This window comes from Eucalyptus grandis, chromosome 8 (genome assembly GCF_016545825.1).
Source record: "Eucalyptus grandis isolate ANBG69807.140 chromosome 8, ASM1654582v1, whole genome shotgun sequence".
NCBI classification, from domain to species: Eukaryota; Viridiplantae; Streptophyta; class Magnoliopsida; order Myrtales; family Myrtaceae; genus Eucalyptus; species Eucalyptus grandis.
The window spans coordinates 13,411,517-13,436,480 of NC_052619.1; the positions used below are offsets into that span (position 1 = coordinate 13,411,517).

The 24,964-nt window shown below is 39.7% G+C and overlaps 2 protein-coding genes across 2 annotated transcripts; one reads left to right on the forward strand and one right to left on the reverse strand.

Annotated features, from left to right (window-relative positions):
* The first annotated feature begins 4,666 nt into the window (after positions 1-4,666).
* On the forward strand, positions 4,667-8,160 carry LOC104416344 (nitrogen regulatory protein P-II homolog). Its single transcript, XM_039301005.1, has 8 exons — positions 4,667-5,007; positions 5,121-5,166; positions 5,338-5,365; positions 5,989-6,076; positions 6,241-6,308; positions 6,449-6,518; positions 7,575-7,610; positions 7,696-8,160. Exons 1-8 carry the CDS (start codon positions 4,806-4,808, stop codon positions 7,758-7,760), a joined length of 603 nt encoding a protein of 200 aa, XP_039156939.1. The 5' UTR covers positions 4,667-4,805; the 3' UTR covers positions 7,761-8,160.
* A 4,121-nt stretch (positions 8,161-12,281) lies between these two features.
* Positions 12,282-13,801, reverse strand: LOC104416345 (galactinol synthase 2-like). Its single transcript, XM_010027747.3, has 4 exons — positions 13,439-13,801; positions 12,964-13,275; positions 12,742-12,876; positions 12,282-12,622 (listed from the first exon to the last, which is right to left on the reverse strand). Exons 1-4 carry the CDS (start codon positions 13,706-13,708, stop codon positions 12,383-12,385), a joined length of 957 nt encoding a protein of 318 aa, XP_010026049.1. The 5' UTR covers positions 13,709-13,801; the 3' UTR covers positions 12,282-12,382.
* Between the last annotated feature and the right edge of the window lie 11,163 nt (positions 13,802-24,964).

A 24,964-nucleotide genomic window follows, 5' to 3' on the forward strand; every position in this document is an offset into this window, starting at 1 on the left:
GTCCGAAATGGTTATTCAATAACCAATGAGACCACGTCTCGGCAAGTTCTACCCCTAAGACTCGATTAGTAAACCAATACACCTTAGGCTGCCTAAGCACATCACGAGTCGAGGACTTACCTTGGCCTCGGCTCCTTCCCCGCAAGTTAGTATATATATCAAATATACATCATCACATCACCTCACCCAATCCGATCGAATCATCGATCAATCGACCTAGTCGATTACATGTCATCCAAATTATCTCTTGATCGACCCCTTCCATACTTTTTATAAGTCCGATCAACATCCAAGACTACTCACCCTAGGTGATATATAGATAGTATGTTATCTTATCTCCATACGACATATAGAGTCATCGAGCTATCAAATCATACCGTACTGTCTCAAGATGATCTGTAGGATTATCAAGCCGGTATATCATACCGTACTGTCTCAAGATAATCTGTAGAGTCACTAAGCCGATAGATCATACCGTCCTGTCTCAAGATGACATATAAAGTCACCGAGCTGGTATACACACAATTTATTATACCATACTGTCTCCAGATGCTCCGTAGAGTCATCGAGCCGATAGATCATACAATTTATCATACCGTACTGTCTCAAGATGCTCCGTAGAGTCATCGAGCCGGTAGATCATACCGTCCTGTCTCAAATGCTCCGTGGAGTCATCGAGCCGGTATACATGCCATTCCAAGCAAACAATCAAATAACTAATTTTCATCCTTCCAATAAAATGACGTGTGTGGGTACACGATCGGCTCTAACCAAAATATAATAATTTCCTTTTTATAAATCCTAACATTTTCCGTAGCCCACTAAAACACTTTTGGTATCATTAACTGATGCCCGGTTAATTTTCAATTAATTTTCCAAGATTATTTAAATTAGGAAATAAATCCTAAATTCACAAATAAATCATTTCCGCACAAAATAAAGCTCAATTGAATAAACGGACTGCACCACGACAATCAGCATAAAATTCCGGTCATCGACTATCCTTGCCTAACTTCTTGAAAATAATTAATTAATTAAATTAATTTCGAAAATTAATAAATAAATACTAAAAATCCAATTTATGCCTATATTGCCTCGATTGGACGCCTTAACGGATCGGGAAAAATACGAGATACATTCAATAAATATTAGAAGCTCTCTACTTACTAATGACTAAGTCTAACCACCTAACATGCATCATTAAGTCACTAATTTAATTGTTCTAGACTAATCTAACCACCTAATTGCATTTAATTAAATCTATCCAACCCCTAAGCATAATTAGCAAACTAAGAAAGCATTAGTGAGTAAAACTCACTTGCACTAAATGAAGGTCGGGACACCGAGACGACAACACAACGGCAACCGAACTTGGGCCGGGCCAAGAACTTCGCAAGCCCAAAGAAACTTTGGACTTCAAGATTGGGCTGACTTCTTTAATCACTTGGGCTTGAAAATATTAAATTGGGGCTGCTTCTTTGGGCTAGAATTAAACCGAAAATGGGCTCTCTCTTTGGGCTGAAATAAGCCAAATTGCTAGGCTTCAATTCTAATTGATGATGGGCTGAGTTTCCTTGGGCTGATGGGCCAACCAAGAGGCAACAAAAGCTACCGATGGGCCTCTAGACTGCAAGGCCAATGTTGCTGAAATCTACGACAGCTGGACTCCACGAGCTGAGTTGGGCCGAATGCTGGACTGGGGAAGCTCGAGCGTGAAGATGGAAGAAACGGAAGCAGCTTGGGTCTATGTGATGTCTTGGACGTGTGGAGGGAGAGATCTCTCGGTGGAGCTGGTCACGTGGATGAAGAGGGAGCAGCTTCAGTCTTCTATTCGATGGAGAAGCAAAATCAAGATGGTGCAGCTTCGGCGTCGTTGGCAACTTGCGAGAAGACACGGAGCAGCAATCCGTTGGACGTGTGGTGAGCTGGGAATTTCGGTGTTGCAGCTGGCGGAACACCAAAATTGCAGTGGTCCAAGATGAGGGGAGGGCTTCAAACGAGTGTTGACCAAGTGGGGTTGAAGGCGCGTAAACCGGTGAAGCTGAAATCAAATTGCTGCCGACAAAGCCTAGTGGAGGATGCGGCTTTGATCTTTGGTGCAACTATTCTTCGGTCCAATCTTCAATGGACTCCTCTGGGCGTGCAAGGATGTGAAGATGGCCGTGTGGATGAAGAACAACACATCAATGAGTCAACAACTCAGCTTTGTTGGACTCTTTTGTGGACCGAATTTGGCAGAGAAATGGAGCTCTATGGATGAAGATGGAGTCCTCGCTAGGTTGTTTCGAAGGAGCTCCGGGGAGTTGAAAAATAAAATGGAGACGTGCGCAAGAGGGGATAGGGACGGCAAGCAATTGGAGGGCAGCTGGAAATTCTTGTTCAAGAAGCTAAGAATGGGGCAAAAGTCAAGGTCTTAGCCAATCCATTTAATGCTTGTCCCCTCTCATTACTTTCCAACTACAATTCCACTAAAACAATCCAATTTTGATGTCAAAAAATGTTGTCCAAGCATAATTCCGAATTTCGCAACTTAGTCTTTAATTTCTTTAATAAATTCCCAAATTGAGGTCTAATCTCGATGTAGAAAAATCCCACATAATTTCTACAAGTCCTCCTCGCCATATAGCTCGGCTTGCAAAACAAAAATCTCATTTAATTTGGCCTATTCGAATTTCCATTGATTTTCCGCGGCGTCCGAACTGATTTTTCCGTAAACATCTCGGAATCTCTGAAAAATCTTCTGAGACTAAGTTGACACTCCTAAAATTTATTGTGACACGACAGAATCTTCAATTTCTGAAATTGGACTTGAATTGGTGGTTAATTTTCATTCGGCGCGTTTTTAGCTTGACCTAGACTACCGGGTAGTTTTCAGAACTTTTCAGGGCAATTGACTCGTGGTCGATTTTCTTCGAGTCACTATGAACCCACTCGACTCATTGGCGACTCTCGATTGTTGTGAAAATCTTGATGATTCAATTACGGACACAGGGTACCAAAACGACAGAAAAATCAAATTAGTGCCGGTCGACGAGAATTTTCCAATTTAGTGGAGTCACCCACGATCGGCCACACATCTCAGTCGAACCGACCTATCTCTGATCTCAATTCGATTTTTAATTGTGCCGTAATGACCTTTAAAGATGAACACAGTCGAGAAGCCAATTTCTAGTCGAATTCTCAAGTCTATTGCCTTAAAATTCTTTAATAGCATACCCAGTTAGCCTAGTTATCTCGAGAGTGATCGGCTCTGAAAATAACCCTATAGGCGCGTCAATGAAATGCCCGATTTATTCAGTAGAAAACAGGGTCGAAAAATCTGGATGTCATAGGCCACGTCGGAAGGACGGCCGTGTCATTCCCATCCCAACAAGGATTCAAGGTGTGATAGAAGAAATAGCAAAGAAGCATACAAAAAGAATCCCTTTAAATACACAAACATTCTGAAGTTTTGAGAAGCAGTTGAAGAGAGAGCAAGAGAAGAGAACGAACATAAAGAGTTAATGGCCACTTCACAGAGGATTGTAGCTCTCACGTTTGTGCTCCTTTGGATTGGCAACGTCACAAGTGGTGATCCCGACACGAGCGAAACGTTCTTAGCCTATAACCTAGCTATGTACCAACTCAACGATCATTTCTCCTTTAGCTTAATGACGCTTCTTTCCCACTTAGAACAGGGGACACCCTACCAGCCAAATTACGAATATTACACAACGTCTCTTTATCAAGAGGCGGTTGCCTATGGCCACGCAACCTGCAATCCAGCGCTTTCCTATGACGATTGCTCCACGTGCCTCAATTATGCGCACGGTCATGTGCTTGACGAGTGTTATCTGAGCATCGGGGCACGATTAGACCTCCAAGATTGCAAGGTGAGGTATGAACAATACTCGTTCATCGACTGATCGACCAACGGCTCGTATCAAGCTAATCGGATGTTCATTTTCTTTCTGCTAAAGCTCCATCAATAATGAAAGTTTGATGTTGCCATGTGAGAATTATGATGGAAAGTTGGGAACATCCTCAATCATCGTAGTTGAGTTACATCTTAAAGTTTGGTCATGATCGGTTTGCTATTTGTAATTTGGTGAAAGGTGTGTACCCTTACAATTCCCTTCTTCTTATGTTATGTCTACAATGTTCGGAAAAAAAAAAAAATTCACCGACTTTGCTATCAATAAACAAGGACATATTTGGTTTACTTCTTTTTGTTATTACTATTTTTGGGGGTAAACCCTGATTTGTCTTCCAATATTTGCATAAATACTAGAAAAGCAAGTCACGACGTCATTTATGATGTCAAAAATTACCTCACCAAGGGCGCGTTTATTTCATTAAAAATGAATGCTATGAGATGTAGTGAAAATGTATAATGCATGTGAAATTGAATGGGTGATCTTATAGATGCTACTCATTTTACAAAACATATAGCTTCGATTACAAATATCAATTTGTAGTCCCATAATTTCTTTCTTGATGAAACAACTCGACGGAAGGCCCTTTGCAATTTTCATTTTTAAAGTACTTCAACTAGTTGAATGGAAATACGATTCTGACCCCAAAAAAAAAAGGGAATACGAGGTGATGTTTGAGAAATTAATATACAAGAAAATTCAAGTTTTCAAGGAGGATCTCAGTCAAAAAAAAAAAAAAAAAGAGGAGGATCTCAGTCGATCCACTGAGTCACGAACTCGCTCGAGTCGCAGCTTCTTCTTATTGAGTCAGCAACGAGCTTTGGCTCGCTCGCCTCCCACCGAACTCGGTCTCTAGCCCGCTACCTTCACGAGCAAAGTCGAGCTGCAGCCATGGCGTGCGCGAATGCAATGGCGAGACCAGCGGCACTCCCAGCTCGCGATCGCCAGCTCAAAGAGCTCGCCTTCGGGGCCTCGAGCTCTCCCCTCCTCAAATTCGGTGGTTCCCGGGTCCGCCGGCTCGGTGGGGGGAAGCTTCATGGCGCCAGAAACGCTTCGGCTCTTCCCGTTGTCAGAGCCGAGAGCAGCACCCCAGGTTGGTACCGGAAAATGGGTTTCGATTCGTTTCGTCGTTAGGGAACTCCGAGATTTTGGTCGGGGCTTCTTGTCGGTTTGGTGGGTTTATGTGTTACTTTCTCTGTTCGCCAGAGTATTTTCCGGATGCCAAATTCTACAAAGTAGAAGCGATTCTCAGGTGTGCTTCTGGGTTCGCCTTCTCGTTTTCAAAGCTGGGTTTCGATTGAATTCTTGCATGCTGCAAAAAGGAACGTGCTTTCCTCTGTACTTGAACAGAAAGTCCCATTGAAAGGAGTTTCGTTGATCTTTTTTTTCCTTCTTTTTGATGGATGAATTTGGAATGACACAGGCCTTGGCGTATCCCTCAGGTTTCCTCGGTAAGTCGTTGGAGCAAATTTCCCACCTTTGTCCTCTTTCTTTGGGTTTCGGAAATTGTACTTGTGGCAGCATAGATAGAAGATGGGGAGCCCGCCTGGATCGGCATTTGGATGCTGCTTCGTTGTTAGATCAGTATACTTCGGTTGCATGCCTTTGGATTGAAGCTTGATTTGCATGAGATGGTGTTGGTAGTTTCGATTGGCAATTCTTTTCATGCGCTGTGTGATTTGAACTCTCTGAACCTTTTTAGCTGGTAGGGGCAATCGTCATTTGATGGTCGTTGCTTGACTTTTGAGTACCTTGAAACATCACTGCCTGCTCGTGAAAAGGTTGTATTAATCGGGGGAACTCTTTAAGGAAAAAAAATACATTCTGTATTAAGAACTCGTGAAAGGGTGAAGGTTTCTTGATAGTTTGGTTAATAGAGAAGTGTTGATTCTGGAAATAGTATTATCCAGGGGCCTTCCACACAAAAAGCTTCAATGAAGGTCCGTGGCGGAGCAAACATGTGTTGAAATGGATCGGAAGATGATAATGTTGGCTGTTTGTCCTTGAAGTGAGGAGCTTTAATTGTTCATGGTACAATGGTTGTGCCTAATCGATTGTCTGTCTGGGATTCTAGGCTCTGCTTAAGATGGGTATTCGAGGTGTCACTGTTTCAGATGTTCGGGGTTTTGGTTCTCAGGGAGGCTCTACAGAAAGGCAGGCTGGTGAGCTTTTTGTGCTGTTAAATACTAAACCTTTCTTTTCTTTTTAAAGTATACTATGTTTAGCAAAAAAATGCAGGCCATATATCTGTGCTTTGGATAGAGGATTAAATGCGTCATTGAATTATGTTTTCAACTGTTATATCTTTGCTGGTTCCATTGCACAGGCTCTGAATTTTCTGAAGACAAGTTTCTTGCTAAAGTCAAGATGGAGATTGTAGTGAGCAGGGAGCAGGTATCATATTACCAGCCATTAAGATGCTTTTTGACTTGTTTTCCCAGGATGTGTATAGTTTGCATTTTTCTCAGTATGCTGAAATAACTTTGGTTTCTAGTGATGTGATCTCATCAGTTACATGATTTACTCTTCCTTAGGTCGAAGCAGTAATTGACAAAATAATTGAGGAGGCAAGAACGGGAGAGATTGGTGATGGCAAAATTTTCTGTAGGCCTTCCCATTCGTCTATCTAATATGCATTAATTGTCTTGCATTGATCCCTCTGTGCTTTGGCTATTCTTATCATTCCCGTAATCTTTTTGGGTGGTGACCCATAGATGTCGCCATTTTATTATATGATACATCCATGATATCTGCACAGTTAAGAGAACATGGAGTCAGTGTGATTACATACCTATACCAGCATTTCGACTGATGGAGAAAATCTTTTATACTGAATTCTTGATCTCATCTAAGTTTCGAATTTTCAGCAAATGTCAAATTTAGTGGGAAGCTAGTTCTCTTATTACATGAGCAAATTAAGTTGTAATAATTTCATTCTGAAGATTTATTTATTTTTCTTTATCTTCATCAAGTTAAGAGAAAGGCATGCTCACATAATAGTGCCACTGTTTGCGGAAGTTTGTTGGCACCTATAAATATGGTTATGATGTTACATTGTGATACAGGAATTTGGAAAATCTGCGCTTCCCCAATTAGTTTTGCCAAATGACACCATACTAAGAACAAACTCCAATTGTCTTTTCAAAATCATCAGTAGTTCACTGGGTACATGTGGAACTTTATAAAATAGGGTGAGATCGGGTTAAATCTGCAAACTCTTTAGGATTTGTTTTTAGCTATGTTGATCAGGAGGTTGTATGCACGGATACAAACATAAAGGTGGGCAGCATTAAAATCCTTTCTTTGCCTTTTGGGAAGCAGTTTTGCTAATGTGCATGTCAGAGGTTTACCTTGCTATTGCTAATTTGCACCATACCTTTTAATGAAGTTGTATTGGTTTTGCTAATGTGCATGTCAGTTGTATTGGTTTCTCTAGGAATTTGTTGGTGTCGGATTTCTGTTGATTGATCGCTGTTACAACATGAGTAGCTTCTAAAGGGGTTGATATTCTTCGATCGTACTTCTTCATATTGTTTAAGTAATTGCTATACATCAATAGGTTACATCATTTTGGTTAGTGAAAGTATGTAGTCATGTAGAGATGTCTGACGATTATAGCATATTTAATTAAAGAAAACCGTCTTTTGCTTGACTTTGCAGTGGTGCCCATCTCAGATGTAATAAGAGTTCGCACAGGTAATATTTCAATTGCCTAGCGAATTAATGAAGAACATATGCTATCCACTTGTTCTAGAAACACCCTAATAAAGCTGATGTTCAGGTGAGCGTGGAGATGAGGGCGAGAGGATGAGCGGAGGCCGGGCCGACATGTTCTCGACTTCCTAACATCTACAGGTTGTCAATCCTTCAGCGAAGCTCTAGTTAGCATCTGTTACCTGACTCTCTCCTTGCGAAAGTTTCCGAAAGTTTGAACTGTGTTTGAAGAGTTTACAGTCAACATCAGTCATGTCTCTGAGTCGTGGGACCATGGTTGAGTAGGTTGATTTGACGGTCCAAGGGGAAAAAATGGATCCGAAAAACTGGCTTCTTATGTAGTGCCGAGTCTGAAGGAGTGCTGTCATTTACCTTGGGTGCCGAGGGCCCTACGGCATCAATTAAGGATTGCTAATAATGTCCTGTAATGTCGCTCGTGAAATGAAAATTTAGCAAGCGAAACTCAGTTGGATTATTGTCTTTAAAGCACTCGTTAATATGCGCTCTCACATAACATCAGGTGTTTCTTACACATCAAGATATGTGTCCATATGAGGGACGTAGCAAGGCAGATTGTAGCAAGACGCAGATTCATGAAGCTTCACAGGAGCCAAGTGATGGCATTGCTCTGTCAACTTCACGGATGCTTGTTAGGGGATCAGTCTTTAGGGACATGGTCCCCCTATCCCGTATCATACGGTGCTTGTGGGTGAGTGTCATGTTGCTCCATCTCAATTGTTAGCGCATGCCTTGTTTACATGCATGGGGTCAAGGTACGAGATAGAGGTTCTGCATGCTTGGGGTCGGGATGGAGGTTCTTCATCTACGATTTAGATATCGTACTTGCTTGCAATTTGATTGCACCATGGCTATCAAAACGACTTACAAAAGGCGATTATGAGTCTAATCATGAAAGATCGATAAAAAAAAAAGGGTGGGGGAGCAAGATATCTAAATCCAAAGGCAACGCTTTAAGCATTAGCACGTTTTTAATATGCGTAGCATTCTTAAGCCGAAACAATGTATAGAATGTGTTGCACAACCTCACTCTTAGCCTATTCTGAGTTTAAAAAATGGGGATCCCCATATTATATAAGCCGAGATAGAACTTAGAAAGCGACATAAAGAGACCAAAAAAATCAAAAGAATATGACCTATCGGGTCTAACTGGTTTTGGCAAGTGGTTTTATACCTTTAGAATATTGGTGCGCTTTATACATGTGGAACGCCAAGGTATATACGACTAGACACTCTTGTTTTTATTTTTTATTCATTCTAAATCATGTAATCGATGCTTTTCCATTTATTTTTATTTTTTTACCCATGGCGTATCAATTTATTCACGTAAATTCACATGCTAAAAGTAACTATCACGAGGAAATCTGTGATTCTATGAGAAAAGGGGAAGAAAACAGGAGATGATGAGGCCGAACCAGAGTAAAAACGCTATAGTATGACAACACATTTCGCTGTTCAGAAAAATGGTCACGATGGACCACAGGGACATGGCGAAGGATAGGAAAAATGACGTTAACTGTCCTCAAGCCAAACTTATATATTTTACCATTCATTCGAAGAGACTTACTCGCAAGACCTCTTCCTCTTGAACGGGAGATTATTCATTGCCAGCCTAGACAGGCACTTTTACACTAGCAATGTGTAAGTTACTCGGCCGATCTCTTGTTAGGACCAGAGGCGAGGCTTCCTATAATCCGATGGGCCTCTTCCTTGGCCGCCATATCCAATTCTTGTAATCCAGAGACTCGTCCCGGTAGATGTCCCGCCATCTATTTACCTGCATCTTGATGTCCTATTTAACGGCGAAGTCCCACATTTTCTCGACCCGCATCTTGAGGTCCTCTCTAGGAATCTTTTGGTGTTGGTTTTCTGTTGATTGATCGATTTTACCATATAATTAGTTTCTAAGGGGGTTGATGTTCTCCGGTCGTACTTCTTCATATTGTATAAGTACTTGCTATATATCAACGGGTCACATCGTTTTATTTAGTGAAACTATCTAGTAATGTGGAGAGGTGTTTGACGATTATAGCATTCTTATTTAAAGAGAACCGTCTTTTGCTGGACCTTGCGGTGGTGCCCATCTCAGATGTGATAAGAGTTCACACAGGTAATATTTCGATTGCCTAGCGACTTAATGAAGAACATATGCTATCCACTTGTTCAAGAAACACCCTAATAAAGCTGATGTTCAGGTGAGCGTGGAGACAAGGGCGAGAGGATGAGCGGAGGCCAGACCGACATGTTCTCGACTTCCGAACATTTGCAGGTTGTGGATCCTTCAGGGAAGCTTTACTTAGCATCCGTTACCCGACTCAATCCCAGTAGAAGTTTCTGAAATTTTTACCATGTTTGAAGAGTTTACAGTCAACTCCAGTCGTGTCTCTGAGTCATGGGACCATGGTTGATTAGGTTGATTAGACGGTTCAAGACAAAGAAATGGATCCGAATAACTGGCTTCTTACGTAGTGCCTTGTCCGAAGGAGTTCTGTCAATTACCTTGGGTGCCTAGGGCCCTACGGCATCAATCAAGCATTGCTAATAATGTCCTGTAATATCGCACTTGAAATGAAAATATAGCAAGCGAAACTGAGTTGAATTAGTGTCTTTAAAGCACTTGTTAATATCCACACGCATGGAACATCAGGTGCTTCTTGCACATCAAGATATGTGTCCATATAAGGGACATAGCAAGACACAGATTCATGAAGCTTCCCAGGAGCCAAGTGATGGCATTGCTTTGTCAATTTCGGGGATACTTGTTAGCAGATCAGTTTTTAGGGACATGGTTCCCTCTATTTCGTACGGTGCTTACCTGTGATTGTTTTATCTTGGTCCATCTCAATCATGTCTTGGTCCATCTCTATCGTTAGCGCATGCCTTATTACATGCTTCAAAGTCCGAAAGTTGATCAGGCATCACGACGTGGTCGAGGTGTGGGATAGAGATTCTTCATCCACTTTTTAGATATCGGACCTGCTGGCAATTGGATTACACCGTGGCTGCCAAAATAACCTCCAAAAGGCAATAGTCCGTCTGAGCATGAAAGATCGATAAAAAAACAGAAGCAAGGTATCTAAATCCAAAGGCAATGCTTTAATCATTAGCAAGTTTTTAATATGCTTAGCATTCTTGAGCCGAAACGTGGGATAAAACGTGCTGCACGACCTTAATCTTAGCCAATTCTGATTTTAAAAAGGGGGTTCCCCATATTACGTAAGCCGAGTCAGAACTTAGAAAGCGATATAAACAGCCAAAAAGAAAAATCCAAAGAATACTTGTCCGCTTAAGATGGACGAGATCGTATTTATGGAAACGGGAAATATGACCTATCGAATCTAACCAAATTGGTTTTTGGCAAGTGCAGTTTTATACCTTTCGAATACTGGGGCGCTTTATACATATAGAATGCCATGATATATCTGAGTAAACTTTAATCATTTCTATTTTTCGTTCTATCTAAATCATGTAAATAATGCTTCTTGATATCCTTTTGCTCTCATGGCATATCAATTTATACATGTAAATTCACATGACGCAAGTCACTATTACGTGGAAATCTGTGGTCATATGAGAAATGAAGGGGAGAAAAGAGGAGATGATGAAGCCAAACCAAAGAGAAAATGCAATCATAAAACAAACACATTTCGCCATCCCAACAAATGGTCACGCCCGTTCATGTGGTTTGGTGAGAGTGGTAGGGGGAGGCGTTTCCTTTACGTCCTTCTGAATCTTCACGTGCCTGATGGAGATTGTTTGGTGCACCCACTGACGAGTCCTCGGAATCCAAAGGCCTTTATTAGTTAGAAGGCAAAATTTTGAATTGCAAGACGACCTGACCCGACCCGACCGTACCGTCATGCTTGAGCGGGGCTCAATCATTATCTTAAGGAGTGCTGTCAATTACCTTGGGTGCTGAGGCCCCTACAACATCTATCAAGCATTGCTAGTAATTTCCTGTGAGGTCGCGCGTGAAATGAAAATTTTAACAAGCGAAACTCGTTGAATTAGTGCCTTTAAAGCATTCGTTAATATGCACGGGCTCAGAACATCAGGTGCTTCTTACACATCAAAATATGTGTCCATATAAGGGACATAGCAAGAGAGAGATCGTAGCAAGACGAGATTCGTGAAGCTTCGCAGAAGGCGAGTGATGGCATTGCTCCGTCAACATTGGATAGAACGCACGACCTTTTTCTTAGCCTCCATTCTGAGTATAAAATATGGGGGTCTTCATGTTACATAAGCCAACGAGATAGAACTTAGAAAGCAATATAAACAGAAAAGAAAAACAAAAAGAATACTAGTCAGCCTAAGATCAACTAGATTGATCCATGAGAGAGGAAAAAATATGGCCTATCGTATCTAATTGAACTGGTTTCAGCAAGTGCAATTTTATAACTTTAGAATACCAGGGGCCTTTATACATATAGAAGGCCGAGGTATGTCTGAATAGAATCTAGGTTTTTATTTTTCATCTAATCTAAATCATGTAATTGATGCTTTTTATTTTTTTTTTTTTTTACTTTCACGGAATAGTGATTTATACATGTAAATTCACATGATAAATGTCGCTATTACGAGGAAATCCACGATTCGATGAGAGAAGATGGGGAAGAAACGGGAAGATGATGAGGAAAACGGCATAAGCCTCAAGCCGCACTCCTTGAAAGGACATATTATTTCATTTTCTACGTTGACAGTACCTACCTTAAAACATGAGATTTTCCCTCACCCTAATTAGTCTGCCACCGGTTCATTTGACAACTGACCAGGGCCAGGCCCGTCATCAGCCACCCCATCCAGTTCTTGTAGTCGAGAGACTCGTCCTCGTAGATACCCGTCCATCTGTTGACGAGAGTATCGATCTCCTTTTGAACCACGAGTTTGCACAGTTGTTTGACGTGCATATCGATGCTCCCTCCCTGCATGTTGTTTGTCTCCTCTTGCCGAGTGTACCTCCATGGCTTCGTACCCTGAAAAATGAGATTCTAAGTATCACCAATCTATCATCCTTAACAGGTGTGTCTGTAATTACACGATGTAAATGAATTGGGTAAGGAAGTGGGCAACTGCACATGTGTCGATCACTCACCGCCTCGCAATAGTGGACGACCTTCACCGTCTCGAGGTTCACCTTCTCCGGGTGACGCCATAGCATGGAGAGGGCAAGGTTGTGCTCAAGAGAGAGAGGCGCGTATATGTCCCTGAAGTGCGTGTTCAAGCACTCCTACAAATTGCCAAATTCAATACAATGAGTGACGTGCCAGGCCACCATGAAGCATTGAAATGGTGCGGGGTGTAACATATAATATACCTGCATGGCGACTGGAGAGGGAAGGGTGTTTTGAAGAATGTTGAAGAGTCTGTTGTAGATGGTGATGTTGGGCTCAAACACGAACATGCTGTCATTGAAGTAGGATGGGGGCGGGTCCATCTGGTCCCCGTTGGGCCTATGCTGGCACTGGCAGTAACCACGATCGTGCTGGGAGGTGTGGCTCCACGTCTTCTCGCAGAAGCATTCTGGCACTGCATAGAGAAAGCCAGCCGGCTTGTTGAAGAGGTCGTCAATGTTGTGGAACACCTGCATGTTGCTTTCCAGGAATACCATCGTTCGGTAATCCACAAACTGCGTAGCATAAACAATTTAGCGCACCCACGTTAAAACATCATAAGAGTATAAAAGGTGACTTGATTACGAAATTAATTTATGAAATGAAGATCTTGAATTAACGGGTGGGTCACTTTTCAATCAATAATAGGAGAATTCCGAAATGATTCAGTCCTTTTACCTCCCAAATACGGAGCTTGGAGTAGTTGACGACGTAGTATGTCGTGGCGAATTGGGTCAGGTTCTCAAACGGGTACACGGGCTGGATCTCCCGCACCACGCACCCCTGCTCCTCCAGGATTTTCCGGTTCTCCTCGGGCACGGCTAGGACGGCGACCACCAGCGGGTACGCGGACCTCGCCTTCCGCAGCCCCTTGGCCAGCCCGACCACTCCCTCGACGTCGTCCCTGTGGCCGGCCAGGAAAGTCACGTAGGCCCGGGACAGCGCCATAGACGTCAATGCGAAGGCGGTCGAGTTCGCGGACTCAAGAGAGAGGAAGCTAGAGAGAGAAAGTTAGAGAGAGAGCTGGGGAGCTGCTGGCCAAGTGGCCATGACGGTTTTTTGGTTTGCAGAGGGGAACGCCGTGCGAGGGTGTATATAAAAGGGAAATGAGAAGGCGACGGCACCGTTACTCTTTCGAGAATGACGGTGCTGCCCCTATCACCAGTTAGTGGGTCCCACCAAGTGGAATTTAATAAATAAAAAGATAAATGAAATAAAAAAATTGAAAAAGGTACTTATTAGAAACATCACCATAAAATATCTTTACTTAGAATTTAGAAAGAAAAACTTTAACATCTTTATTATAAGACAAAATGAATGTTAGATTTCTATTAACAACAACTCTATGATTAAACATTTTTTGCACTTGCAATTTTGAATAAAAATATTCACCAATGAACAAAATGAATATAATTATCAAAATAAAGAGTTGAATACTCAATTTACATGACTTAAAGCATTAATAAATCCTGTTCGAACAATCGTGGTCCAAGTTCTAATCATGATGATTCCCTCGAAAGAGAAAAGAGAGACCGAGAGGTCTTTAAGGGGGTTGAAAATAAAGCGAAATTTTCTCTAAAGAGAAAAGAGAAATGGAGGGAATTTTCCTTTTTGTAATCTCGAGACGCGACTTCTCCACAGCGAGAGCGACGGCCGTGCGGATCGGACGGCGAGGGAATATCTTGCAGGGAAGGCACTAGAAGGAAAGGGAAGTGGAAGTAGGGGAAGAGATAATTTCATTCGTGGGAAGGGGAGTGGAGGGGCTAAAAGATAAAGTGAGGCAGATGAATTTTCTTTTGTTTCGGAAATTAAAAGAAAAGAATAAAAGGAAAATGCGGCGTGCAAATTAGTTCTCCATGTTAAAGTTGGCCAAGGAGAATTAAAAGGAGAACTTCCAACTTCGACTGAATTTGGATGTTTTAAGTGGATGTCCTTTCTTTTCGTTGATGTGCGCAAAACAAGTTGGTCTCCGCATTCACATATAAATATTATTTTCTTATGTTTTATTGGTGTGCACCATTTAAGTGCTTCAATCTACAGACAGTATTTCACTTGATCTCTTCAAGTGTTGTGCTCCAATCTCTCAATAAATGGTTACGCTTGATTTTCACTTCCCTATGTTCTATTTTAGCTCCGATCCCTCGATAAAGGGCTCGCTTCTTCTTCAAAGTCTACGGAATAGGTACTTATGCTAAATGACGTGATAGCCTTTTATCTATTATTGAATAGTTGAAGGGCCATTTCCAAGCTATCACGCTACTAAAATATATCAAATTAGCATATCAATCTTAATGTATATCACTACTCTAAAGTCTAATGTTGCATACACAACAAGAAAAGTTTGGTTAATTGTCTAGACATGGTACCTAAAGCACAAACAACACTTCAAAAGTATATTCGTCATTGCGGATCCATTGATTGTCCATTCAAAGTTAGTATTTCAAAAGTAGGACATCGATTTATCAGTAAAAAAGAAAATCTTTGTCTTGTGGTAGCTTGCTCCAATCCCCTTGCATACTTCTGCTAATTGATTTAACTAGATGTTTCATATGCTTGTTAGATTATAGTAAGAATCATATGAGATTTGTCATTTACTCAGTTTTTCCTATTCGAAAAGCAAAATGTCTCATTCATTAACTAGCAAAGATAACATAAGTTGTGGGGTTTCTGAACATAAAAGATCCCATAAAGATAAAGGTGGTTCTACGAGCCAATAATGTGGTAGGACTTTCTTACGATGAAATTTGGCCATTCAATCCGCCACTTAATTTGATTTGCGTGGGCTATAGACCAGTTTAATAGAATTGGACTAGACAAGCATATCTTTGCATTCCTCAAGGTAACCTGCAATTCCCATGGGCCTGGCGCCTGACCCGCTATGAAATTCACAAGTGATGAGCTGTCAGAACTTGAGGCCCCGTATAGATCAGCGTTGTCTCCACAGATCAGCACCTTCGTTTGCTCGGTTGGTCTCTCAGTCTCTGGATGTCCGGCAAAGAAAATTGAGAGAGAGAGAGAGAGAGAGTCTGCGTCGTAGGATTGGCGAATGGTTGGATGACGCAGGACTGTGGAATTTCTTTTCCTTCAAAAAAAAAAAAAGTGGGAAAGGGGGTATGGATAACCTTGAAGGTCTATGGAATTTCCTTTCCTTCAAAAAAAGAAGAAAGTTTACTTTCCTTCAAAAAAAGAAGAAATGAAAGGGGCCGAGAAAAGCTTCAGTGTCGTACGGAAGGGTATCCCGCTAATGGAAAAGGTGGGTGCCACCATGATAATCCTGCCGACATCGGAACATGCAAAATCCATATTCCTCCCGACATCGGAACATGCAAAATCCATACTCAATATAAAAATAAAAAAAAAAAATAAAAACTCGAGGGGGCCCCCGCTCGACCGCTTTCCTTCCACCACGTCACTTGACGATCACCGTCCAAACTGGAATGACAAAAACAAAGAGAGAGCGTAATGTTCTTGTCATTTGGAACAAGAAGGTAACCACGCGTTCATTTCGTAGCTTTCGGGAAAGATGGCACTACACATCTGCTGCCGCAATCAAGCAATGTCCGGTCTTTGGATTCGTAATTCCTCTGTCTCATTGGCTAAATTTTTATTTTTAATTTTCCCAGGCGGTACAGTGCGAGGAGAGGCGTGGTTCTGTTTTGCTCTTGCCGGAAGTAGCCCCTGGATTTGCTTCCATTACATAGATATAATATTTAAAGAAAACATTTACTCCACATTTAGCAATCTTCATAATACCCAAATCTGAAATTCTAATTTCTAATCATGGGGTCAAACTAATTTCAATAATCGATTTCTCTATCCTTTTAGTTTTACTGGGATGTGCATATTTCAGGTCGAAGCAGTTAAATTGACATAATAATTGAGGAGAGGCAAGAACGGGAGAGAGATTGGGGACAGCTAAAATTTTCCCTAGGCCTTCTTCTTCCCCCTTTTCATTTAATCTTAATGTGCATGACATTGTCTTGCGGCGAGACCCATGGGAAAGGTGCAATTTCCCCGAACAGGAAAACGACGGTGGGATTATGAATCCAAAGACCAGACATTTTTGTACTCGGAGCGTAAAAAAAAATAAGGAGCATTTTAATCCGGGACGGAGACCCACAGACGTCACTGTTCTATTACATGATACACCGGCGCTATTGGCACGGTCAAGATATTTTCGTTCGTCAAAACCAGAAGTGTCAAAGAGAGAAAAGGAGGGAGACAGATTGTCAACAAAACCAAAAGTGTCCCAGAAAGAGAGAGAGAGAGAGAGAGTGTGTGTGTGAGCGCGCGCGCGCGGGGATGGGATCTGACTATGCGCTGACGAGGATTCCACCCACTTCCACCCGCTGCTTACGGTCGAAAGAATATTTTAGTGCCATCGGCATTTTCCGCGGTTCGGATTAACTTTAGGCAACAATTATTGGCAATAATGCAATTAAAAGCAATGTGAACCCACCGACCAAAAAGTAAAAAAATAAAAAAAGTTACGTGAAACCAAACATCTAAACTCTGAGCTTGCGTTTGGTCATCATGATCTAGATGAAATAACGTCTCGATACATAGGGTTGGGATAATAAGTTATCCTATCCGGACTACAAAATGCAAGGATTTCGTTCGATGATAAACATCAGGTAATTACTCAAGAAAATTTTATTTGTCAAATTCACCGGTCATTGAGACACTCGGTAACATGGTCTAAGTATGGGATATGGGGACGAGGAGTAGACCTAATGCTTAGGTGGCCAAGGGTCTAGACGAGTGTCGAAGCCCCAATCCTACAAGACCTCGAGGCCATTGCCCAAAACCAATGAGTGCCAGATATGTCGTGTAGGACAAGCATTGTCAATGTCAACAATTTATAGCTTAATTGTACAGATAGATTCCATTAGCAAAATATGCAAAATTTTATAACTAGATTGGCATAATTAAAATGTTTAAAACTGAAATGACACAAGTACAATATGTTTACGATTTTTTTTTTATAATTTTTCCCATGTAGTATGATAGAGAGGAAAAAGCTATATGTTTTGTATCAAGGCACAATGCCAGAATAAATGAGTACAATGAAGCCTAATTTAGGAAAGTACATTCTAGAAAAACAATCCTAGAGAATATAAAAAGATAATTTTAGAATATCCTAAATATATATAAGAATCCATAAGATATGCTCACATAGTAAACTTCAGAAGAGTAAATCACTGGGGTTTGCCTTAGTGGCCACTCTTCCAACGTGAAATGGGGAGGTGGGGAGTTCGAATCCCCACCTTCTCAGGGGAATGGGGTGGGGACAAAAATCTAAAAGTGAGTGTTAGAGTACGAGTAGAATATTACCGATAAAAAAAAAAAACAAAACAAAACTTCGTAAGAGTAAAGTCAGAGGCTCCTTAAAATTTGTTTACGGATAAGTTGAGCTCATTTGGTATAAGGGTAGCAGAATGGTGCCATGTCGCGCTGCAACTTTAGGTTGTTCGCACGATGCCAAATTTCCGAGGAAGGTCAATCTTGATACAGTGGTCTAGTTCAAAGTGTTGGATATTTCAGAAATTTTGAAATATTTATTAGAAATTATGACGTACTGAAAGTCATAATTTTTGTAACGATTTTGTAATGGCCATATAACAGTTTTCTAACAGCCGTATAACGGTCGATTTATTACTTCATAAACTCTAATGGTTATCCTTTTAATTACCAATTGATTTATGCTCTCTCTCTTATTTAGATATAAATTAAACTTCAAATTACAATCTTTGAAGATGCACTATGTTCTCGTATATTTCCTTTTCTTTTTGTTGGGTTATACACATATATGTTCAGTTCCTTCTAATATTCAGTGCAGAGTACAGAAGAAGATCTATTGTATTTTGGGAGGATAACCACTGAAGCCTTATGCACCGAGTTTCATACTCCGAGGGGCAAAATTATTAGTAAGGATAGTGCTTGCACACCTCATACATTTGTTTTTATCTTCTAATCTTTTTCAATATATTTCCAACAAATATTATTTTCATGTCATCTAATATTTTCTAACAATCTTAAGGATAAATATTCTTCAGTCTCCGCCGTCTCGCACCAGTTTCTCCGGTAGTTTGATGTTGGCTCACGGTTCTAGTGTCATTGCGGTTCTTCTTAATCAACCGCGACTCAATTCACTCCTTTGATTGCAATTCCAGTGCAGCAACGACGACTCTGGCGGCTTTATATTGGATTTTCCGCGGCGTCTTCAGCCCTATCGTTGTATATCCTGCTCCATGACACTCAGAAAATGATGAATCCATTAACTGAGAGCCACACCAGCCAGGTCGCTTAGTCTTCAATTAAATTTAAAATTGATTTTGGTTCCTTACGGATTTGTCTTTTGATATATGTTCTGTTTTTGTTCATAAGAAAAAAAGGGACCCAGAGAGCTTCATGGCGTTCGTGGAAATGAAGTCAGGGCGTAGGAACGTGAACCATAGCACAGCCGCATCATGATTGTTGTGCGTGTTATCATCTTACCGCTGCCAGGTAGAGTCTTTACCCATTAAGTGAGCCACAGTTAATTCTGGATTGTCTCACCTTGCTGATTGAAGCCAAGTATCGGCATCGGACCCTCAGGTCATTTTGTATCCAATTAAACTCAAATTTGCCGAATTATCTCTACTGTATTGTCTAGCCGAGTATCCTAGGTCATATTGTATTTTGAATAGTTAGCTATTCTGCTTTTCGGGTACTTCAGACCACATGCTCACAATCCAATCAGTAATGACTGACCCACTCATAGACGGTTAGTTCCTATTGCGTTCTGTTTATAAACATTTTGATGTCCAATTGATGTTGGGTTGGTTTGGTCTTGCTGGGTCTGTATATAGTTGACTAAAATGCAAATGGATCGGATAAAGCTTGGATCGGTGGTGATTAGATTGGATTATGTAGACTTATAAATCTCATATTTTAGTATGTGCCTTTTGAAAGTAAATGGGTTAAATCGAGTTAATGAGTACAACACAATGAAGGTGAAAGAATAATCACACGGAAGCATTTCGTGGGAGCTTTGCAGTGCATTGTCTAGTTTCTAGAGTTAAATTAGCTACCTTCCATCTTGTGTTTCCATATTGAGTTGATATTTGTTCGTTACAATATGTTTGATGACTAAGATGTAGTAGCGGGTGTTAATCAAATATTCGATTACTTGAGCTAAAGTGACATGTTGTCCTTTTACATCAAATTCAATTTTACATTACATTTTTCTTATTAAATCTTGCTGGATAGAGGCGGTCGTTGAAGAGCCTTGTAACAAATTCACAATTCCTTAAATAAGTATTTCATTTGAATTGTGTTGTCATAGAAATACACTGTTGCTCTTACTTACGTCTTTTCATTATCATAATCGATAGTTGAAGATGTAAAAGACTATATAGTCATACCATGCCATGGATGGATACATTGGTCTTGACTTTGCATAATTCCTCGTGTTTTCTATTAATTATGTTGTTATCTTGAAATGGCTCTATATCAAAGTTATTCTTATTCTTTTTCTTTTTAATTGAACGTTTATCAAGCATGGCAAGATTTTTCCATATCCTCTTAGTGTCTTTATTTCACTCGCCAAACAGTGTTGTGCGTGTTCATGGAGTTGTTGGTGGCTTATGTATTTTTCTTGTATAAAGCTGAGAGAGAAAATCATTTGAATAGTGAAGATAAAATTGTGTGATCTCAAAAGTCAGTTATATCTTTTTCTAGCTCTTTTACAGTGTCTATCGGCTTTAGTGTTTGAAAAATTAATAGTTGTATCTCGAGGAGGCCTTGCATCTTTAGCTTGACGATGGATAATTGAGATGGTAGATGGGATAATGACATATTGTGCCTTTTTTCACCTACTCTGGCTCTAATTGTATTAGATTATATGGAGTTCTATTTTTAACCTATATGTGGGGGAGTCGTAATTTTACGAGCATACTAACTCTTTTTGTGTTTTGATATAGTTGCTTCATGACCATGAACTGAAGCTTCGATTGTGATAATTATTTTTCTTGAAATTAAGCCCTCTTGCTTTGAGCTATGCGCCAACATGTATTGGGTACTTGAAGACTTGCTTGAGCTTTGCAATTTAACATCCTTTTTTTGTTTTCCGTGGAGATGAAATTTATATTTGTTTATTTGCACCTATAGTCAACGTAGATCTATATTGAATAAGATTTGATATCTTTTGTGAAATACTTTGTTAAAGGGTGACTATTGTCAAGTTTATGATATTTTACATAGTGGATTTCTATGTTAACTAGATCTTGGATTCAGATGAGACAAAATCCACTAATGAATATATGTTCACCTAATGGAAGTGTCATAACATAAAAAGCAATCGAATGAAATTGTGGGAGAAATAACAATCCTGCTAAACCAAAAGTTGACTTGATTGAAGTGGATGATTTTGATGACATAATTATTGTGTTCATTTCCCAAAGCCAATATGATGGCCAATGCAAAAGAAGTGAAGGTAGACTCAAGTGCTACCATTTATGTTAAAAACATAATGCTTTATCCTCTTACTCTCTAGTAAGGAAGAAGAAGAAAATATTTATCTTGGTGATTGAAAGAACTACTCAAGTTCTTGGGAAGAAGAATTCTCAAACTCATATTAAAATTGAGGCTGAGCAGTTGAGATATTTCTTAGCATATGTTCCTATGGAAATGAAATGACACCTATGTCTAAATATTGTGATTGCCAAAACGCAATAGCCATTGCAAAGAATGGAACTTTCAATGGTAAAAAGAGATGTCTAGTTGAGACATGATGTGGTAAAATAATTCATTAATAAAGGATTTATATATCGATTGATTATATTAAGTCAGAAGTGATTTTGGCCGATCCTCTCACTATACATCGAGAGGAATGAGACAAGCCAATTGAAAAAATTTAACAATGATGGTAACACAACTTATGTGATTGGTGATCTCATAAATTAGGTTCATATGTGTAACAACAAATCATTTGTTGATCTAGTGCATCATTAAAAATTTTGTATCCCTTCTAAGGTGAGAATAGTGCAAAACTACAAGGAAAAAAAAGGTTGAGCTAAGCTTTTAATAGAATTCCATGGCCATTATTTATGGTGTATTAAACTGCAGAATACACTTGATGATTTTTCCTATATTAGTGTGGAGTGGGCTACTGCTATGAGAATTGTTGGCAATAATTTTTAGAGCACTTATGAATAAACCAAGCACGCGCATGGCCTCTTAGCGCAAAACCGCATTGGACAATAGACATTGTGGGAGTGTAATGTGATTAGTGAAACTTATAATTCACAAAAACAAATTCTTGATTCATAAAAGTTTTAAGCTTCACCATTGTGTGAATTATATTTCATTCTTTCTAGGGCTGGTTCATAACCTAACAAGCACCAGTTCCGATGCAATACTCTCCAATAACCCAGCATTATTCTATTTTTCCTTTCAAAGCTTTTTGAAATATATGGAGGATTGTTGGATATTCAGCAGTATTGAAATATTTATTAGAAATTATAACCGTCATGATAGTCATCATTTTTGTAATGATTTTATTACGACCATATAATGGCTTTCTAATGGCCATATAACAATCGTCTAACGGCTTTGTAACTTTTGATTTATTATTTCATAAACTCTTCATTATTTTATAATGGCCATCTTTTTAATTACCAATTGATTTATGACGATTTCCTCACGGCTCTCTCTTTCTCTTGTTTAAATATAAATTAAACTTCAAACCACAATCTTTGAAAATACTTGCTGAGTTCTTCACATAACATTGTTATGTTCCTTCTAATATTTAGTGCTTCTAGAAGAAGATATGTTATATCTTGGAAGGATAGACGCTGAAGTCTTACGCACCGAGTTTCGTACTTCGAAATGTGAAATTACCCTTAAAGACGGTAGTTGCATGCTTCATATATTTATTTTTATCTTATAATCTTCTTCAATGTATTTCCAACAAATATTATTATTTTCATGTCATCTAATATTTTCCTACACAAAGCAGATGTACTTAGCTGCTTTGTAAACCAATTGCATTTTAACAAAGCAGCTAAGTACATCTGGCGTTTTTGGCTCGTATAAGTTTCCTATTAGATTTTGTCCAACTATTACACTAACGACTTCATGTAAACTTTGTTTTTATCTGTCAAATATATCTATGATCATCGTCTTAAAGAACTTCCCTATTCTAGCAATTACGATGTTAAAAATATTAGATAGCCACTCAATTTAAGAACCTATTTCATTACAAAAGTGAAGTCATTTGATACCTGTCAATACTAGTAACAAATAAAATGGAAGTAATTACAAATCAAAGAAGATCAAAACTGTTGATAGTAATAAAACCTTTGACCTTCCTTGTGTGGCCAAAAGATACACCTCGTGCTAATTGAGGAGATCTAACCCCCAAAGATAGAAGGAATTTGTGATTTGTGCAAGGGTATAAATAATAATAATCCTATGTATGTGATTTGTATATAGGACAGGCAATCCAATTTCGAACGATATCAATTATACTGAAAAAAAAATTGGGAACATTACAAACACCATAATTAACTTAACCCTAGCTTTTCAAAACCTACAATTACCAACTTCGCTTTTTACGATGGACTTCACATTGCATCTCTCACTCTCACAACATTTATCGAGTTGTGGTTTTATTTTCTAGACTACTCCATCCTCAACTGTAGATTTCATGTTTTGGGTGTACATATCGGGTGTGCACGATGGCAAATAGGTCATTCAAGATTAGGGAAATGCATTATGATTAAATTGAAAGATGACTTCTGCAGTTATCTCATTCTTTTTTTATACATTGATACGAGTTTTCGTGAATATTCTATTGCCCAAAAACAGAAAAAGGAAGTTTCATGGTATAATTGGCTTATTATTATTTTTTTGGGGCCTTGAATATCTGATTTCACATACAGATGCATGGGAGGCTGCGGAGTTAGACCATCAACTTATATATATATATATATATATATATATATATATGAGAGAGAGGGAGAGAGCTAAGGGTTGCATGACAAACTACAATTTTTGTTACGAAATAATTTTTTTATTCTAGACTTGTTTGAATTAGAAATCCATTTGATAAAATTATTCTATTTTTCTATTTCTAAAATAGATTTTTGTTCCGAAATAGGTTTGGAATAGAAATCGAAGTAAAAATTTTCTACTTTTTTATTTCTGGAACATAAATGATAAATAAAAATTATTCTCATCATTCGTCCTTGCTATGAATCGGTCATTCATCCATCACCACCAACCACCATTCGCCGGTTGCCATTTTGCCGTCACCGTCGTTCGCCATTTGCCATCCGCCATCCGCCGTTCGCCGTCCGTCGGTTGCCGTCCATTGTTCGCTGTCCGTCGATCGCCGTCGCCGTTCGCCGGCCCGTCGTCACCGTCCCCCATCTACGCTCGCGTCGCGCCGTCCGCCATCCGCTATTCCCCTTCCACCGTCCGCCATTTGCCATCCGCCGTCTGCCGGTCGTTGCCGCCGTCTGCCGTTCATCGGTCACGGCCATCGCCGTCCGTCGATCGCCAACCGCCGCCATCTACCGGCCACCGCCGCCACCATTGTTGGTGTCCGAAATGAAGGAATTTTATATCGTTATCAAACAAATTTTTATTTTTAGAGTAGAAATTTTGTGTTATTATCAAATGGATATTTTTACTTAGAAATTTATTTAGAAATAAAAATAAAAAATTTTATTTCTCTTTCAAAAATTGATTTCTAGCCAAAATTCTTAAATCAACGGCCTTTGACTTTAGAAAAGTAGGGGATACCTGGCTAGCGTCTGCGTTGTACTGTCGACGGTTGTCCTTTTGTCTTCTTTAATCATGCAAATTTTGGTGGGGCTCCACGTCATGCTTTTAGAGTTCCGTACAAAAAGGTCATCCCCTCTCCCCTCCCGCCAAAGATTACAAACCGGTCCATTAATGTCATATTTATTATAAATTAATTTTCACATTACAAAAATTCCTGAATTAATGCATTTGCTACGATTCCAAAATCTTTGAACAAGATTGCAAATGTCCGTAAATATCTATAACATGAGGGGGCTTTTAGAGCAAAATTATTCAATATTTAAATCCTTTAGAGGCTGATATGAGCTGGATGAAATGTCAAGAGAATTCATCTTATTTTCTTCGGATTTAGCTTTCTTAAGATCCATATGTGTTACCACCGCCCGCGGTGGC